The sequence below is a fragment of the Triturus cristatus genome, chromosome 2_2, assembly GCF_964204655.1.
Source record: "Triturus cristatus chromosome 2_2, aTriCri1.1, whole genome shotgun sequence".
Lineage (NCBI taxonomy): Eukaryota > Metazoa > Chordata > Amphibia > Caudata > Salamandridae > Triturus > Triturus cristatus.
This window is the reverse complement of record NC_140582.1, coordinates 749,087,408-749,107,478: the sequence shown is the minus strand read 5'-3', so window position 1 is coordinate 749,107,478 and position 20,071 is coordinate 749,087,408. Positions and strand designations below refer to the sequence as shown.

At 43.0% G+C, this 20,071-nt stretch overlaps 1 protein-coding gene across 1 annotated transcript in view; it reads left to right on the top strand.

Annotated features, from left to right (window-relative positions):
• Positions 1-20,071, top strand: part of LOC146862729 (uncharacterized) — a 536,839-nt gene that overhangs the window by 344,718 nt on the left and 172,050 nt on the right. The window contains exon 4 of the mRNA XM_085641987.1: positions 6,787-7,152. Within this exon, the coding sequence (XP_085498113.1) occupies positions 6,787-7,152 (366 nt within the window). The remainder of the gene's footprint in view (positions 1-6,786; positions 7,153-20,071) is intronic.

Genomic DNA, 20,071 nt, shown 5'->3' with positions numbered 1-20,071 from the left:
ACAGCGCTGCCACGCCTTCCAGGCCCTGTCACACCCACCAGGTCATGTCCGTCCTACTCCCCACCGGCTCTGTACCCCTGCAAGGCCATGGGAGTGGGACTCAAGGCTTCTGCATTTAGTATGCTGTCGTCGTGAGGCACATGGCACAGGTATCATCTCTCAGCGTGTCAATCTACAATGTGTCCAGGACCCCCCTCTCCACCATCACATGCACACACAACCTCATCATCAACTCGTATGCCATTGACAGCCAGGCGCTCCTCACCCTCACCAAGGACGCAGACATTTCCAGTTCCAATATTCAAGATTGCATGAGATCCATAGATGAATGGCAGAAAAGCAGCCACCTGAGGCTGGACTTGTACAGGACTGAGGTCACCATCTGAGGATTGTCCCCTTACAGCTGGGTCAACTGCTTGTGTCCCACCCGCAGAAGCCCCGCACAAGCACCCAGTGTCCACGCACACAAGATGTTGTGCATCATGGATTGCTTGCTCACATTTGCCATGGTAAGCACCAGCATCTGTACCTCACACTGCAACACCCTCTGCATTATGCACATGATCCCCAGATAGACCCACTCCAAGGAAAGACGGACCATCCCCCAGGTCCACGACAACATCCGTGTCAAATACTTCCCTGCCCTCTACGGAGCAGCCACATCCAAACTACCGGGACACTTGTCCACATCCAGGCTGCATCTGCACACCTCAGCTGCAACATCCCGCGCCCCAGCCACATCACCGTCCAGCAGAGATAGCTGCAATGGATCACTGTGTGCTGCAGGATGACCTTCAGACTCCCCACCCACACTCAGGAGGCAGGCCACAACCCTGACCCAAAACCGACCTTGTACCACTGTCATCCGAGACCCCGTAGTGCCATCTCCGTGCATCCAACCTTGACCTGGCCACCATTCTTCAGATCCACCGTACTCCAGCATGCAGGACATAGTTCTCCCACCTGGGAACCTCTCCCACCTGGGTCCCAGGTCTCCCTCCCCGGGAACCTCCAAATGAGGCATGACCTCTACGCCTTAATGTTACTCTTCCAAATAGGTGTGTCCGCACAGTTTTGCAAGCACCCCCTCAGTAGCTTGAGGCCATCACAGGTGAGTATTTTGCTCCATGTCTGCATTGAATGATAACTTGTGACCCATGTGTGTCCTGTACCAGACTCAGATCCCAGGGTATGGATGGGTGGAGTTAGTTCAACACTCAGGAATAGTTAGACATTTACACGCACATATGTTGTGGACTAATGCCAAATGACAGCAACATCTCATGACAAGAAAAAGATTTTATTTTTGGTGGGGTAAGTCTTTTGGTAGATGTCCTAAGGTGCTCTACCGGGTGCATAGAATCCAAAGTTCACAGGGGGAGATGGCATCCTTGTCAGTTGGAGTCATCAGAGTCCAGACCACAGTGTTGGTCATCATTGGTCAGATTGTGACCAGCAAGTCCATGTGGCAGAGAATGTCATTGGCTGAGGTGCTGCTGTTGCGCCAGAGGGCCATGTGCCAGGCCAGGTGACCTGGGAGATGTGGATGGTCCGCTGACTCTCACAGTCTTTTCCGTGGACGACCCACCTTCCTGGGGGGACCCTCAGATGCAGGCCTTGATGATGTCTGTGATGCTCCGTCAGACGAATCCTCCTCCTCCTCCCTCCCTGTGGCTGGTGGTGGTCTTCGTCTGGTGGCACAGGGAGAGTTGCCCATGTTGTCGGCGATCCGACGGAGTGAACGGCTCATGTCCGTTTGCACCGCCAGGAGCTCAGCTAGTCTTGCCTCCATCCGTCCTTGGTGTTGTTGTTGACTGGCATGTTGCTCGGCCTGCAGGTTCTTCATCTCGTCGAGGGTCCCCTTGATGTCTGTGAGGCTCGACACTACCTGGCTGATGCCCCTTGGTGTCACGACGGTATGTGTCCAGGATGTGACGTATGTGTGACATACCGGTTCCCTCAGCTGGCTGGTCAGGTTCTCGCCTCCGCCTGCCTCCACTCCCACCACCCCTGCCCACACGAGCCTGGCCTGCCGTTGCGGGCACATCGGGTCTACGGGACCCCTGAGGGATGGCATTAACGGGGTCGTCTGCCTCCTCCTGGGTGCCCGGAGAACCTTGTCCCTTCTGGTCAGACTGGCTGTGTTGTTCAGTGTGAGCAGGGCTCCTGGGTGTCTCCTGGGATGTGGCAGGAATGGGGGTGGTGGTTGGCACAGATGTACCTGACGCAGGTGCTGCAGGGGCTTGGGCACCAGAGGGGCCACATTGGTCGGGGTCATCCACGGAGTGGTGAGAGTCGTCGCTGCTGGTGGGATCATCTTCACGCTGAGCCAGGGGCTGTGATTGTTCCCCCCCATTGTTGGGGGAAGGGCGATGACGTTGCTCTGTGTATGAGAGAGAGACAATGTTAATGCTGTTTCATGCCACATCCATGTTTCATGCATATTCAAGTAGTCACAGTTCCTCCAGGTGGTTGGATGTGCCTAGCATTTCTCTCAATGTACACTTGGGGATGGGTATGTTGCGGGGGACAGATTGGTATGTGCTCCTGAGTGTTTGACCAGTAGATTTTTGGCTCGGATGCTTATTTGGCTATGGATTGGTCTTATTGTGACACACGTCCATTGTGAGAGTGGATAAATCCGTTGCCTGCCCCGGGGGTGTGTGCTTGCGTGAGGGGGGGTGTGTGACCAGGCCTGCTGTTGGGTGTAGTGTGATTTGTCATTGGGTCTCCCAGGTGATGTGTCTGTCCCCTCATGGTGCATGCTGGCATGACAGTGTGTGTGAGTTCCTGTGCTAGGTATCTGAGCTTGTGGAGTTGTTGTTGGAGTGTACAGTGGTCACAGGAGGGCCTTGTGCTGCCTACAGCAGGGCCTAGTGTCAGCTACCTTGTCAGTACTTTGCCAGTCCATGTGCATTGGGCATGGTGCATGGGTATGTACCTAGGCCATATGGGCTGTGGGCATTGGTGTCTGGTTCTGAGTTGCACAATGTGTTGTGTGAGCCCCACCCTCCCAGCATCCCGGACATCCAGTCTTGGGCTTGTGCTTGGTGTGGCCTGGGACATGGCATTGCCTTTATTTGTGAATGGGGCATGGAGACGTTAGTGGCATGAGCATGGTTTTTGAGTGTGGTTGTGTGCGGTGAGGGCTTGTGGTAAGTTGCGTGCATTTGGTGTATTTGTGGTGTGGATGCCATTCCCCCCATGTTACGTGAGTTGTTTGTGTACTCACCAGGCTCTGCGACTCCTTCGACTCCGTGTACTCTCACCGGCGGAAGCGTGGCCATCACCTTCTCCTCCCAGGGATGGTAATGTACAGGTCTGTGGGGCAGCCCACCTCCAGTGATGTTACTCTGGGCGTATTCCTCGTTCATTTTCCTCTTGACTGCCCTGCGCAGATCGTACCACCTGGATTGGCATTCATGCCTGGTCCTTCGAATGGGCGCAACTGCATTCACCTTATCGACGATCCTCTGCCACAGGCTTGTTTTTTGGGCTATGCTGGTCTGTCTGACCAATGTTCCAAACAGCTGTGGCTCGACTCTGATGACTTCGTTGACAAGGAGGTCCAGCTCCGCCCTTGTGAACTTTGGATTCTTGTCTGTGGGCATGGTGTGGGGTGTGGGTGTGGATGGTTGTGGGTGTGTGGGTGTGAATGTGACGGTGTGTGTGTGAATGTGAAGAGGGGGTGTTTGTCAAGGAGGTTGTGTGAAGGTGTGTGAGTTAAGGTGTAGTTAAGGTGTAAGTAAGGTGCAGTTGTTTGTCTGTGGAGTCTGTCATCAGTGGGTCTGTTGCAAAGGCTCATGGGTTGTGTGTGTGGGCCCTTTTTATTGGTCCTTTTGTGGGTGCGGCTGGGTTTGAATTTGTGGTGGGTGTGTTATAAGAGGTGGTTGTGGTTTAGGGCCTCTGTTTGCCCGTTTGGGTGTGCCACGTCAGTCATAGAGATGTATTTTGTCATGTAGACGTGTTTTGTGGTGTTGTGCGAGGCAAATTGACCCTCCTTGTGCTGTTTTACAGTGTCCTGGTTCTGTACGGGTATTTTTCGCGTAGGTAAGGTCCGTACATACGCGATGCTGGGTGAGGGTGCTGTGCTACGGTGTTGGGGTATGGTGTGTACAGGTGCGGGGCTGTGCTACAGTGTTGGGGTACGGTGCGTACAGGTGCGGCGTGTGCTACGGTGTTGGGGTACGGTGCGTACAGGTGCGGGGCTGGGCTACGGTGTTGGGGTTCGGTGCGTACAGGTGCGGGGCTGGGCTACGGTGTTGGGGTATGGTGTGTACAGGTGCGGGGCTGTGCTACAGTGTTGGGGTACGGTGCGTACAGGTGCGGTGTGTGCTACGGTGTTGGGGTACGGTGCGTACAGGTGCGGGGCTGGGCTACGGTGTTGGGGTTCGGTGCGTACAGGTGCGGGGCTGGGCTACGGTGTTGGGGTACGGTGCGTACAGGTGCGGGGCTGGGGTACGGTCCTGGGGTACGGTGCGGAGGGGGGGTACGATGCTGACATACGGGGGTACGGTGCTGACATATGCGGGGTGGGGGGGGCTGTATGACTCGTATCCGGGCACAAGTTTACCCGTGTACATGTGTGCTACAGCGTTCGCTCCGTACGGGGCCTTTTACATGCGGTTGTGTATTCGGACGGCCGGTACGGATCGTACTTGCGCGCTCGGACTTCTGTTTTACGATTTGCACGTAAAATTTACCTCCTTCCTATCGTACACTTTTCCCGACGCTATTCGGACGTAAAAATTTCCGGCTCCCTCTCGTACCCTTTTCCCGACGCTATTCGTACGTATTTTTCACGTACAAATCGTACTTCGCTGTTTGTAAGGTACTTGTACGATTCGTAAGTGAAAATATACGGATACGAGTCGTACACAATTTTTTTTTACCGGATCGGATTCGGCACCTTAATGTAGTGTAAAATATTATTTTAAAAACAAAATATTTATTTTAATGTTTTAACCCTATTATATGTAATTATTTTTTAAATTATGTTTTTTTATATTTTATAATTTAAAATATTAAATATTTTTTAATATTATTAAGTTAATATATATAATAAAAAATAAAAATGCATGTTTTTTACATTACATTTATTATTTATTAATGTTAACTTTTTCTATTATTTGTAAGTATGTTTTACTTAATTATATTTATTATTGAATTAATTTAATATTACTCTTAAGACAATATAAAAAAGTCAATATTTTAGCAAACTATATTATTGACAACGATATTTAGGATTCAATATTTTTGTACTTACTTGTTTGTAGATAGGAATTCGATATTCTGTCACTCTATATTTTCTCATCGATATTCTGGCAGCTCGATATTCTGCTCCTCGATATTCTGTCAGTGATCCGATTCAATGCGCCCCCGTCCTGGGGCTGTGTTTTATCTGCCCTTGGCTTAACCAACTTGGAGAGAGAGTCAGACGTTTTGTGCCATTTTTGATTGGACACATGGTTGTGGGGCCTCTGGAGATGTTCACACAATGTCAGCTGTGGTCATGAACGTGTGTTTCCTGCCAATGTGCCCTGCGGCGCTGTGACCGGTGTGGGGTTAGCCGTGAACTGTATTGAGAGCAGGCCCGGACGCCTGCTCCAGCCCACCACGCCACTCCAGATACAAACACTACGCTTCAGGATTAAGGAGCAGAGTGTGGGCATTCCTTGGAGGAGCAGGAGTTTGATGCCAGATCATCTGTGCCATGTTTATTAATGCTGCGGTGGCACATGGTGTAGGGGCACAGCGTTACTGCTGCTGGGGGTTTATAGTTGTCAATTGCACTTCTGGTGCAGGATTTTGAGCAGCCCAGGCACAGAGCTGATTATAAACCATCCTCCATGGCCACCATCATGGCCACGCCCCATCGCGTTACAGGAGAGTTAAATATGCCAATCAGAGATTAGTCAATTTGTACATGTTTTGGGGTCAGAGCACATACACTGGACATTGGAGAGCAGTACCCCAGTGTGCAGAATGTAAAACCCAGCAATAAAAATCAGCAATAAATGTGGCTGGCATTGCAAAAAGTGGCCTATCTCACATTTAGGTACAGGGGTAATGTCAGAATAAGTTCTTAAAACTATTGGTGGTGTCCACTGCCTAAGTGAATTGACTATCTTGATAGGTGTTTTTAATAGCATGTGCTCCCTGTGCTGTGCCTATTTTTAAGCTCCCTTCCAATATTTTGGGGATATGGGAAAGAGTATGAAGTAGATTGTGGGACCTCTTCTTTAAGCCCTTGGGCAGTGGTTGGTTTATGAGAAGTATCCGATCTGGACACTGTTGTTTAGCATTTCTGTTTTAGGTCTTAAAAACGATTTCATTCCATTTGGATGAAGGAGTTATATTATTTTGCAAACTTGTCTTTTCTAAGGTGCCAGTAATTAGCAGCCAAGGTTTACTCCAGGGCATGGTAAAGGGGTTGGAGCTCAAATACAATATTACACAGTAATCAGATTTGATAAGCTCAATCCCCAGCTGATTTATATCTTTTAAAAGGGCTTTATTTAGAGGTAGGGATCATGGAACTAAACCCCCAAAGTGTTCTGCAAAGTGACAATGGATATTGAAGCCATCTAATCCAAACCACATTACAGAATGTCAAACCCCCATGGATAAACAGCTTCACATCTGTGTACAAGGGTAAACGTCACATGTGCCATATTTTGCAGTGTATTCAAACAGGGTGGATATTTTAAATAGTAAACAGCATCATAATTGAAGATGTTGCATCTTCTCTTGATTTGTTTATTTGACTCTCAATTATTGTTCCAGATCTAACAGCAAAAGAAGGGTATAATGTGACGCAGCCAGAGGTCATTGAACCACAGCAAGATCTGTTTACTGTGAACTGTACCCTTAAGTACCCTCAAGAGAAAGACCCCCTGTGGATCGGGGTGTATTTAGTGGATGGTGTTGAGTGGGAGAAAATCATCCACTACCCGAGCCAAGAGTCTATCAACCTTGGTTATAAAAGAACCACTTTGGAACTGAGCAGCAGCATTTCTCTTCCGGTCAACAATGTGGCAGACATTGGCGCTAAATCAATTTACTGCTTGGTGGTCTTCAGGTTCTGCAAAGGATTAAATGGCTTCACATCTGTGATCCAGCTGGGATCAGGAACGAGGCTGGTAATGAAAGGTAAGGTTTGAAGACATGATTTGCTCAACTCCCATGTTTAGCTTTCAGAAGCAATCTTTAAGAAAATTAGTAATTTTCAGATTCTTACTCACATTGCTCTCAACAGCTTCTTCTGTGCCCCATACTAGTAACCCCCATTGCCCACTCAATGAAGGATATTGTTTGAGTTCTGTGGCAGTGCTGCTTCACTGTGGAGTATCTTTGGTAGCAACTGCTATTTACCACCTGTGTCCCATGGCCTCAGTTACTGTATACTTGTACATGTACATACCAGTTGAACTTTTGTATACTTGACTCCCCCAGGCTCCAGGAGGTTGTGGTAGGGTTGAAACTCTGTAAAATGTTTACTAACAAAGAACCTAAGAGATTATGGCACATTCTGAGGCCAAGATAAAACCCATTTAGGTGCTATGTTGCTCATGTAGTTAAGGAACTATATTTCAAATAACATAAGCATTGGAAGTCAGCATTAGGTTATGAGGCAGGTTCTTGAGTTCTTGGCCATCCTTGGAAATCTGGTGGTTACCTGTTATTTTTCTGTGAATTATTGAATGCTTGTCTACTGTAGGTTTCTTAGCAGTAAAAAAACACAGCAATTGCAGACAGAGCTGAACAAGACTAACCCGCTTTAGGGAAGAGCCAGGTTTTCTGGGCACATCTGAAAGTCATATGATTAATTATATCACACAAGTAATCCGGGAATGAACTGAATATGCTTTCATATTTGACACCATTGAAGTTGTGTAAGGATTGGGCAGGCATGCTGTATAAACTGAAATCTTTGAATCATGTAACAATTCAAACCTACAGAAAATTAGGCCTTTAGGATTCCAAATAACTGAGTCAAAAGTCCAGTAACATGACAAACAGGCTTCAGTGCTTAGTGATGGGGGACAATGGACAAAGTTTAATGGGGGATCAGTTATTAATACACCAAAGAGGACAGTGGACCAAACGAGCAGCCAATCAGGCACCAATCCAATACAATCACCAAATCAAATTATTCAAAAACAAAAGTACATTTTTGTGTGCAGGAACTCCAAACGTACCCCCTGTCCAAGAGCACTCCCCTGTTACCAGGGGCAATGAAAGCAAAACAAAATTGGAGCTGCACCACTTAGCAACAATATTCAATAGAGTCCTTTGAATAATAATTCTCTACGGATCCATATAATCGTTGTACATTGGTCAAGATTTTTTCTTTTTTTCCTTTTATTTAGTTCTTTAAAAGACAGACAGCCAAAGTGTTTTGTCCTAAAAAACAGGATTTCTTCAGGGCGATGTAGGAAAAAGTAGCGACTTATGGCATGATAACCTCGGCCAAATAATACATTGTGATTGGGATGGTATTCTGGGATGGTATTCTGACCCTTGTGTTCCATTAAGCGATTTATTTAGCTCTTCTGTCTGAGCCAGTATGTTGTCCAATCGAAGCGCCAAATATTAAAACACAAGGCGGAAAGAGAACGCCAATTACGATGTGGGGCAGGATTACCCGATAGGAAAGCCATTGGCTACACTTTCGAAATGGCTTAGGGATTAATAACTACATTGTGATATTGTTGTCTGTGGCTATCATACCACATAAGCCGTATTCCGGGCTACAAAAATACGGAGTGATCTTAAGAAAACTAAAGACCGCCTTGTGTTTTAATATTTGGCGCTTCGATTGGACAACATACTGGCTCAGACAGAAGAGCTAAATAAATCGCCTAATGGAACACAAGGGTCAGAATACCATCCCAATCGCAATGTATTATTTGGCCAAGGTTATCATGCCATAATTCGCTACTTTTTTCCTACATAGCCCTGAAGAAGTCCTATTTTTTTAGGACAAAAGTACTCTATTGAATATTGTTGGTAAGTGGTGCATCTCCGGTTTTGTTTGGCGGGGATCAGTTATTGTTCCAGCTGGCCTCTAAAGTCAAAACTGACCACTAGTGCTGGGAATGGGCAAGCACTGTAGGCCCCCAGGAGTACTATAATTTGGCCAGTATCTCATGAAAGACTGACTGGAGTCAAATTATTCATAGGCACCCACGGGACTTAGAGAGCCTGCTGTCGACCACATACCTCGGCTGGTTCTCAGAAGCAGATGAGAGTTAGGTTTCTAGAGCTGGAAATGCTAAGGAAAGTCCAGAGTCTGAGCATCCATCCAAAGTCATTTGGCCATAATGCTAAGACCTAGACTGAAACATCTCATATTTGGAAAGGGGCTCACACAAAGTGAGGATGATACTAGGTTAGACAAGTCAGTTCAGGCTTGTCACTCTTTGAGTCATGGAATGTCTTGTGCAGATCCTTAACCCTCTTAGAAGTAAGTCTTCATTTTGTCCTGGCTAATCGGGCTGTGAAGCTCTTGGGACTCCAGGAAGGCTGACCTACAAGACAATTCAGACTTAAGCCATCTGGACGTTGCTTCTTGCCTTCTAGTTAGGTATCAGCTCCTCTCCTCCCACGTTTTTGAAGTAGAGCTTCTGCAGAGGTTGAGGTGAATACAACCTAGAAGTACTAGTCAATTTTATCGAAATCTGGGGTTAGTGGTGTAAAGTTGGGGCCAATCAGATTTTGGTGTCAGGTTTAAAATCCACAAACCCCGCCAACCAGAGTGATGTTTCTCATTGGTAACTACCTTGAAATAAGCATTAGTTTATCGAAGACGGGTGTGAATAAGTGAATGAGGAATGGGCCATGATTTTGCCATTTTTATGGACGATGAGTGTAAATCACATTTCAAACCTGTGACAAATACGTTCCTAGCACGTGTTATTTCACCTTTGCTAGAAATCTATAAGGATTTGTAAATGGCAGAGGTCCAAGGAGTGGTGTCAGAAGAGTAGTTTAGTTTTCATCATTCCATTTATTTCCCGGATGTATTTATCAGCTATTTAAGTTCAGGGAGAGCAAAATGAGTGATCATTTTAGTAATATTGTTAGAGGCACCTGGCAGCCAAATGATATAAAAAGTGTTGCAGCCTGAGTTTATAAGTTTGATAATCTGTTGCTGCCGTCGGAGGCATAGGACTTCATTATCACTGGATAATTCCGATTCCTGCGTAAACCTATGTCGCTGGAGTCATAATTATTCGTTAAAGTAGACTTTATCACACTTGGTAATTCCTGAGTTCTAAAAGGTTCACACTCCTGTTAAATTTTAGTCGGTCAGACCTGCTGGAATTTACTGGGTGAAGAAGCCTAGTAATTACTGGGACGTTTGGATTTTTGTGCGATAAGAACCAAAATCCTCATGGTATTCTTCAATTCTCCATTATTGGGAAAAACACACAGAATACATGCTGTTTATTGTGTCTGAAAAATTCCAAACCCCTGTGTGTGGAAAGGTTTTATAACTACTGCATACCACTCCAGGACTTTTGCATTCAGGCCTCAAGCACGAAATGGTTGGAGAAAAGAGGTAGGCGAGATGACAGGGAAATGATGAGAAAAAGGCAGAAATGGGTTAATAAAGGTAGTTAAGGGTGAAAATAGATGGGGAGGGATTGTGTAAAAAGAGAGAGGGAAAAATCGAGAACATACCACCAGGAAAGTGATGAAATGTCTAAGTTAAATATATGTATGTAAGTATAGTGATAAAAAAGAATGTCTACAACATCGTAGGCCTTGTTTAGAATCGTGCAAAAAACAAACTAGATTCATAAAACAATAATAATCCTTGGTAGGAGTGCAAACACAATAAGATGACGGACGGAGCGCTGAAAATTTCAGACACTTACCCCAAGTCACTATTAGATCTGGGTTGAATCCATCATCGTTCTTTTGCTCACTTCGCCACCCCAGTTCAGACTGAGCTATATGCAAATCAGTCTAGACCCTGTTCCTCATGGGAACAGTCCAGCCCGAACTGCCAAGCCAGGTCTTCCCTGGACCGGAAACAAACATCCTGGGACCGGTTTCGGGGTAACACCCCTCATCAGCCAGGCTAGATTGAATTCAGTGGCAGAGTGAGAAAGGGACCCACATCTAGGCATGCCCTGGCAATTTAGGGCGAACAAAGCAAACAGAATAAGATAACGCATGGACAGACACTGATAAAAGAATCAGCACCATCTAAGAGAGGAGAAAGAATGATTATGTTGTATGAATATTACAGATACATTATGTAAGACCATTTTCCTTAGCGAAATAAGTGCCTGAGTTATTTTTAAAAACATTCTGGGCCTCATATACAAATGGGGTTTTGCAGGCTCAAAATACCTTTTTAAAATATATCAAAGACCTTTTGTGAGTTAAAAATAATTTCTGACTTGTAAAAGGGCTTTTGCGATTCATTATGAACCGCAAATAGAAGTGTGGGTTCAAAGAAACTACCTGTCCTATTTGGGTCCAATTATTGCCGCATACTATTCAAAAGTTACTGACCTCCAAGTTGAAGTGATAACTGATTCATGAAAGTAAAGGTGTATGTTTGGAATAGCTTCCTCTTTTGCAATCATGTTGACAACCTTGGGGAAAACAAGCAGAGATCCAGGGGACCAGTGACCACTCTCCTCAGTGTGGCCCTGTAATGATCCTGTTTAGAAAGGAAGGGCCTATTTCACAAAGTTAACTTACATTTCTGAGTAATTGACACTTTTGAATAAGTTTACTATTTTTTGACTATTCAAAAAATCTGAGTGTAAGTGTACTCCAAAAGTGTAACTTACATGTCTTTACCAAATTGAAAGACACAGGCAGCCGCGGCCCATGTAGGTAAAAGTGGTGGGATGGTGGGGCCGGTATGTGGGGGGGGGGGGGGGTGGGGATTCGACAGATGACCACGAGGGAAAATTAAATAATTAATTTTCCCTCATCTTCGTCTGTCGAAATCCCCCCCACCCAGCCCCAGAACTGCTCTTACCTGCATGGGCTGCGGCTGCACCTAGGGGCTTTCACAAGCTGCAGGGCACTCTTTTGAGTAAGTTTACTTCTTTGGCCTAGTCACACAATCTGAGTGTAAAGCTACCGAAAGTGTAAGAATAAATTGCACATGTAATTTTCTCAAAATGATGTTACCTTTGTAAATAGTCCCTTTTTTTGCATATGGAGTCCTATGTATTCAATGACATTCAAAAACCTAGAAGACACATCAAAGATAACTGCAAAATACACCGTTTGTGCATTAATGTGCCTAAGTAAATTAAAGTAAGCTGATGGTTCTAGCGTAGCAAGGTTGCCAATGGCACTAATGCAAGCACTGAAAATGCACAGACGTCTTCTCCAGACGACTAAACCCTCAGCAACACCCACACTCCATCAACATGACTTGCACCTGCCCTCTCCTTTGCCACCACCACCTAAATACACACACAGCGTTTATGTTGAGATAACTTATTTTTGCATGAAAGAATCCTTCAATGAAAAAGAACAATTGATTGACCAGTACAGTAGTGATTACTTCAAAAATATGGTATGCATCACTACAGCAATTGCAAGAGATTAGTAAAAAATGGTATATGGGTGCTAATTTTGTCTTAATGGAGTTAGTCAGCCAATATGTGAATACATGCTCTTTCACAATTAAAAAAGCTACCATTATGAGGTTTCTCTGCACTAGCATAATATGGTAATGGCACTGAAATACATGCATGGTTTCTTTCACATATGACATTTTGCCTAGTAACTCTTCAATGCACTGCCTTCTGAGCCACCTGTATTTTCCACTGAGAAAAGCAGAGTGTGTGAAAAGCAGCAGTCAAAGTGCATAAACAAGGTATAGGAATTGTGATGCTGCATGCAATGGGGGTGGGGTCAGGGAGCATGGGGGGGCAAAGGTGTGGCTAAAAAACAAAATATTTTGTAAGTTTTTTTGGTCTTTCACCTTCAGGTAGCTACAGTTAAAATAACGTGCAGCTTAAAGGAGAGATACATTTTATTTATTATTTGTTCCTCATGCATAGATAATTAAACCATTACATGTTCAGAAATACAACATATTAACATATTAAAACAATGCCGAATGATTATACAATACATTTATATTTCATTTTGTCTGAACCTGACTAGTGTTTAAAATGCACCAGGATCTAAAAGTGACTTTATCAGCTTGTTTCCAATTTCAGGTTATTAAATGAAAAGCAACAGCTAACAATAGATCTAACAACAAAAAACGTGATGATAACTGCGGCTTTTGGGGTGACAAAGTGCCTAGGAATATATTGGTTAGAGAAAAGGGGACATTAACTTTGAAAATCTTCCTGATTTGGATCCAAACTAACTGCCAAAACTGATAGGGGGCACTCAAATAACATGTGTTTTAAGTCGGCATTAGAGCAGGGACAGGACCAACAAGTAGAAGACATACTTGATGAGAAAAACGCTAGAGCCATTGGAAAAAATAACAGCCGTTGGTAAACAAAATAAACGGTTTGTGTGGTGTTAGCAGTTCGTGAGGTTTTGTAAAGCTTAGACAACCATAACTTGTCCCATGTTTCAGTTGGCCAACATTGTAATACATATTTTTCCCAGGCCAATTCAGTCTTTGAATTGAGTCTGTCCAGGGGTAATTGTAAGGTCTTGTATATAGTGGATGCAGAAGGGGAAGTATCTTATAATGGAGAAAGAGTAGTGCATTTTGCTGGGGGATTGGAAGTACTCGGTAATGCAAGGAGATATTGGTTGAGGGAAGGACATGGAAGATCATACTGTGATCTAAAGGTAGCTGGTAAAGAAAATTTTGTTTGAAGGTCAGTTAATGATAAGGGTTGATCGTCAAGAATAAGTTGAGATATCCATCAGCAGCCCTTAGAACACCAATTTTTCCAATATATGGTACGATTCTTGATTCGTAGTGATTTAATATGCCAAATGAGTTGCTGTTGATAAGAATTAAGTTATGGATATGATGATGGTAGGAGAGGAGCTAAAAGTTCACGGGAGTGAGAAATGATAGGAGAACGTAATAATGAGATATTAGTAGTAAAAGCAAGGATTTCCTGAAAATCAAAGGGGGAAATAAGAGATTTCTCTATTTGTATTCACAAGGGAGGATATGCAAGATGCTCTGAAGAGAGCCACCGGGCAGCTTGTTTTAGGGAAAAGGCAGAATGATATGTTTTGAAATCAGGAAACCCAAGACCTCTGTTAGGTTTATCCTTTTTTAAAGAAGACAAAGCTATGCGAGGGGGTTAGTTTTTCCATGGAAATTTTGTTGTGACATAAATAACATCCAGGTATGTGAACCGGAATCATAGAAATAATATATAATAAAAGAGGTGTGAGCATCATTTTAATCAAATCCATTCGTCCCCACCAGGAGAGAAAAAGAGGTTGCAAACGTGTAATAATATCATTTAATGTTTTGGTAATGTGATAAAAATGTTATTTGAATGTTTCAGGAATTGTCAGGGAGAACCACGGGCCCAGATATTTTATTTTAGAGGGTTGCCAAGAGAAGCCTGTGTGAACAAAACAATGCTTTTGACATAAAACATTTAAAGGTAGAACTTCTGGATTATCAGTATTAAGCTGATATCCTGATTGCTGGGAAAATGAATTGGCTGGTTGGAAAAAAGGTGGAGAGAGGTTACAGGGTTAGAACAATATAAGAGAATGTCATTAGCGTTAACGGCCATTTTAACCTGATGAGGATCAAATTGGTAACCTGAAATATGAGCATCCTGCCTGATTTCAGTTAGAAAGGGTTCCAGCGTAATGACAAACAATAGAGGTGATAAAGAACACCCTTGCCGTACCCCTCTAAGCAAAGGGAAGTAATCTGAGGTTCTACCATTAACACAAATTGAGACTGTGGAACCTGAATATAGCAGGGAAATTACTGCAACCAATTTAGGTGGAAAACCAATCCATCTTAATGCGTGAAACATAAAATCCCATTCAATCTTGTCAAAGGCGTTTTCTGCATCCAAAGCAATAGCAGCAATAGGGTGATCCAAAGATGAAGCCTGGCTGAGGACATTGAAAACGACTTGAGAATTGTCAGAGGCTAATCGTCCTTTAACAAAGCTGGATTGTTCAGGACACATCAGATAAGGCAGGACATGGTCAATGCGCAATGCCAAAGTCTTGGCATAGATCTTATAGTTAGTATTAACTAAGGAGATGGGGCAATAGCTCTTACTGAGAGAGTGATCTTTATTTTCTTTTAGAATTAAGCAAATCATGACTTCTTGGAAAGTCCTTTGAGAAATACCTTTATGAGAAAACAAATTAAATAGAAGTAAAAGATTGGGTAGGAGGAGTTTTGCAAAATGGTCATAAAATTCAACAGTAAAGCCATCAGGCTCAGGGGCCTTTCCTCAACGTATCACCGAAACTGCATGAGTGATTTTCGCTAATAAAAATCAGTTTCTAATGAGTCAAAATCAATGTGATGTGAAGGAGGAGAAGCAATGGACTGAAAATAATTGGAAAGATCAGACTGCTTTGGTTGCGTTTCTGGAGAATATAAGATTTAATAAAAAGGAATAAATTCATTTAAAATATCATTGTCTTTAAAAAGAAGAGTCCCCACAGGGCCCTGTAAAGATTCTATTCTAATTCTACCCCTTCTTACTTTTAAATAATTAGCCCGCAGTTTCCCCCTTTTTATTCTGACCCCTATAGTTGCGAATACTACTTTTCAATAGATAGGAAGAGACAGCATCCTTAGAAAACCTATTAAAAGTGAATTTAGCATCATTTAGATTTTTCAAGGAAGACTTATCGTTGGAGTGATAGTAAGTATATTCAAGCTGTTTGATTTTATTAAGTAGTTGGGTAAATTAGGCATCTAAATATTTTTCCTTTTGTGAGATGACTTTATTATAAAACCCCTGACAGCTGCCTTGAAGAAGTCCCAAGTTATTACAAAAGAGGACTCCGGGGTTGAGTTAATAGAGAAAAATTCAGAGACAAAGGAACTGAATTGTTGGCTAAATGTAGGATCTAAGAGTAAAGAATTGTTAAAGCGCCATCTGCCTTAGTGTAGAGATAAAGGGATGAGGTCCAAGTCCACATGAACTGGAACGTGATCTGATATTAAAATTGATCCTATCTCTGCTTGAAGAGCGTGTTGAGATAAGGATTTTCTCAGAAAAAGATAATACGGGATTGTGAGTGGTGCGGAGCTGAATAAAAACTGTAATCCCAACGGTCTGGATGGCAGAGTCGCCATACATCAACTAACGATTTACGTCATATAGTGGAAGTAAAATGTGAGTGCATTTTAGTGGGAACAAACTTAACTGTCGAATGCCTGTCCAATAAGGGATCATGAATTTGGTTGCAGTCACCATCAAATATAATGTAGTCATCATCATATAAAAGCAGTTTGTCAGAGATTCTTGTCCAGAAAACCTTATTGACAGAGACTGGACCATATACATTGAGAATAACTAAAGGTATCTTATCAATAAGGAGCTTAACAACAACCCACCGACCTTCAGTCACAGATTATTGATCAACAACTAAAACATGCAATTTTCTTTGGCAAAGAATCAGAACCCAATTTTTCTTACCGAAAGGAGAAGAATTGAACACATGACCCACCCAAGATTTTTTCAACTAGGAATCTTCAGACTCAGAAAGATGTGATTCTTGCAGCAATGCAACATCAGTTTTTAATTTTGCTAGATGAGATAACACCTGTTGTCCTTTAATAGGGTTACCTACCCCTTTAACATTCCAAGTAGTAACACGGAATGTAACTTAAAGGTAAGAACATAAACAATCGATATGCTTACAGTAGATTGAGATTAGGATAAACCAGATATGAAAAAAAATTATAGAAATAAAGCGTTTGTTTAGTAAGAAAAAGAAGGAAGAAAAGAGTGATGAAGTAGATAATAGGAAGAGGAAAATGATAAAAAAGAATCCCACAGAAAAACACGAACAAAGGGGAAATAAAACAGGAAACAAAAAGACAGTACAAGTCATACGAATGACGACTGAAGAACATACCTACAAAACACAAAGACGATATGAGGGTGGCAACACCAGGAGACAACGACTACAGCACTTGAGTCCCACAGGACATAAGGGTAACCTTGGATGGGTAAGGATATCAACACATTGAGGAGACAATGTGGGAGACGGGATGCAAAAAATACACCTGTGTTAGGTGAGAGACAATATGAGTATAATAATTTTATAAAAAAGAGAAGAAAAGGAGAAAAAAGAGAAAAGAGACAAGCGAATAAGTATCTTTAAAGTTAAACAAGAATGAAACAACATTCGAAGAATTATACAGAAAGGGAAACAGCCATATAAAACAAAACAAAATGACACTCAACTAGACTTTGAAGTGTCCATGAAATCCGCTACATGTTGTTGAAGAAATTCCTGTAGTGCTGCTGGCTCATCAAAAGTTATAGTGTTCTCCTTATAAGTAACTTTAAAGAGGCAAGGGTGGATTAGACCGTGTCTGGCATTTATAGTTCTTAGTTGAGGATGAAGATCCAGGATTTTTTTCCGACAGTCTGCAGTGCCATTAGAAACATCCTGAGAGAAAAACAGTCAATGACCCTCCCAATAAATTTGTTTTTGGGATTTTGACAGTAGACAAGACTTGTTGGAAGGTGTGTATATTGCAGGAAAAACATGATAACACCACGTGGTTATGTTGAGACCCTGGGACCAAGTCTATGAGCCTATTATATGTTAAGTGGAGCAGTAGTAGACATGTCCAGCAGCATGGGCAAAAAAGTCTGAAAGAAAACTGTCGGATTAGAACCCTCCATATTTTCAGGCAGTCTGTAAATCTTGAGGTTATTCCTGCGGTTCTGATTTTCCAAGTCCTCCCTGAATGACACTTCAACTGAAGCATTTAAACTATGAGAATTAACTGCTCCAGGATGGTTGCCTCTTCACAAAAAGTAGGGCAACGTTTTTTCCTAAACTAAAAAGGTATGGTCATATCGTGCACATCCGATCCCGTCCACTTCGACCTCTGGTGAAAAAGCCATGCACTGTGTGCTTTTTAAAAAGAGTTATTTCAGATTCCAGAAAAGAGATGTGAGACCAGGTAGATTGAAGAGATTCATTTTTTTGTTCCACAACAAGCACACATTATTCCAAAGAGGACCATTTGTCATCCAGATGTTGCAGCGTTTTCTTAGTTTCCTCCATGAAGAGTTTTAAGGAACGAATTTCAACAAGAATCAGGTGTGCACTGGGGACTGAGGGTCCTTTTTTGGTCATTTAGAGGATCTCACAGGCATCTTGCTTAAGAGATGCGATTTTGCAATGGCGCCTGGTGAAGGGTTAGATTTATGAGGTGAGGTATCCTCCATGTCGTTATGAGTGGAATCTGAGTCCAAGTGTGCAATGTGTTTGGAGGAAACTGAAAGTTTAAGATTTCTTAATTTCCCCATATACAAGAAAAGAAGGTTATGTAAAGCACTGCGCGAGTTGCATACTAAAAGCAAAACCTTCAAAAATGTAAAGCAGTTTCCATCACACAGTGAGGAGGAGAAAACTGCAGTTAAAAAAGAGTGCAACACACACAAATATAGAAGAAAAACGTGGGGCCGACCTCCCTTGCCAATAGTAGAAATGAGGGTTCAGTAAACAGTGACTAGTGTCCATATGATAAAAACCATTGACATATCCGTCATGTGTTGAAGTAATTACTCCACAGAAATGACTTACCGAGGAGAAAAACAGCTTCCAAAATATAAAAGGTGTATCTTCTTATAGAAAAACATGCCAAAAAGCACAATAAGAGAATAAAAAATATGTTGAGAAGAAATTTTATGGAGGCTTATGGTAATTCAGGCACTTGTAAGGTATCCAGTAGTGACATGAACACAGTGTATTGAAGCCGCTTTAGATGAAAAAGGAAACAAACTCGCCTTCCAAAATGGCGGGCGCGACCTTATCCTGAGAAGAAATCCCCTGGGCCATTATGGCCCTGAATAGCACAGAAGTGGGAGTTGTAGTAAACTCCAACGACTCACCGAGACATGAGGGAGAGATGCCATGCAGTCCCGTTCCTCGGCGAGCGCTGACGCTATCTCCAGCCGCGAAAAGACTCCCTGGTCCGTCGGAACTCCGCGTGGTCACGCCATCTTGGATCGGCACCAAGACCACGCCTCCTCTGATTGAAGTTCTAATATGCTTTATCTCCTGCGGGTTGGTAAAGTGCAGAAATGTGCAAAAAACTGGCTGGGCAATCTTGATGGAATTTGAATACCTCGACCTATATCCACTCTTGCTTAACTAGTTGAACTTGAAGTACCAGAATATCTTATGCATGTTGATGACTTGATTATTGAAGTGCGATTGCACTTCCAAATTGCTCAAAAGCATCCTTGATTTATACTGATCCAGCAAATAATTTTCCATGTAGTGCCAGTAATTTCAATAGTTTACAATTAATCTGGGGATCCGTGGACATTTTAAAAAGTTACATTAATTCGTGGGAAATCCACTATGGCACATTATGAAACCTCTATCCATATTATTGCATTGCAGAGGTCTGTGTGTAACCAGAGCGCCACTGAATTAAATCTTGGTTGGTGCAGTGGAGAATAGAGACGTGCATTTTTAGTACTATGAGGTCCCATCCTGTGACAGAAAGGACTCTGATTATGTAAGTCATTATTTTAAGCTTGCATTACACACAGTATAAGATAAACTGCTATTATATGCACAGAAGTTTTTAAGATAAAATGATCATTCCAAAATATAGATTTTAGTAATACCCAGACTGTACGTAATGCAATTGTTTTTATATAACTGTCCCTTAAAAGCACACACTTCAAGGCTCAGCTGGTAACTCCCTTGCACTACCAATAAAAGAATAAATCTTTGTCACCACAAACCTTCAAGTGATTCCATCAATTAAAGAAGGTAGAGGCTTCAAAGCACCTTTTACATTTGCAGGTTAACCAGTTGCGCACATTTGCATTTCTTACAGGCAGGCAGGCACCCTGGCAAGAAGGCTTGGAACTTGTGTAGCTGTCTGCCTGTATCGGTTTCA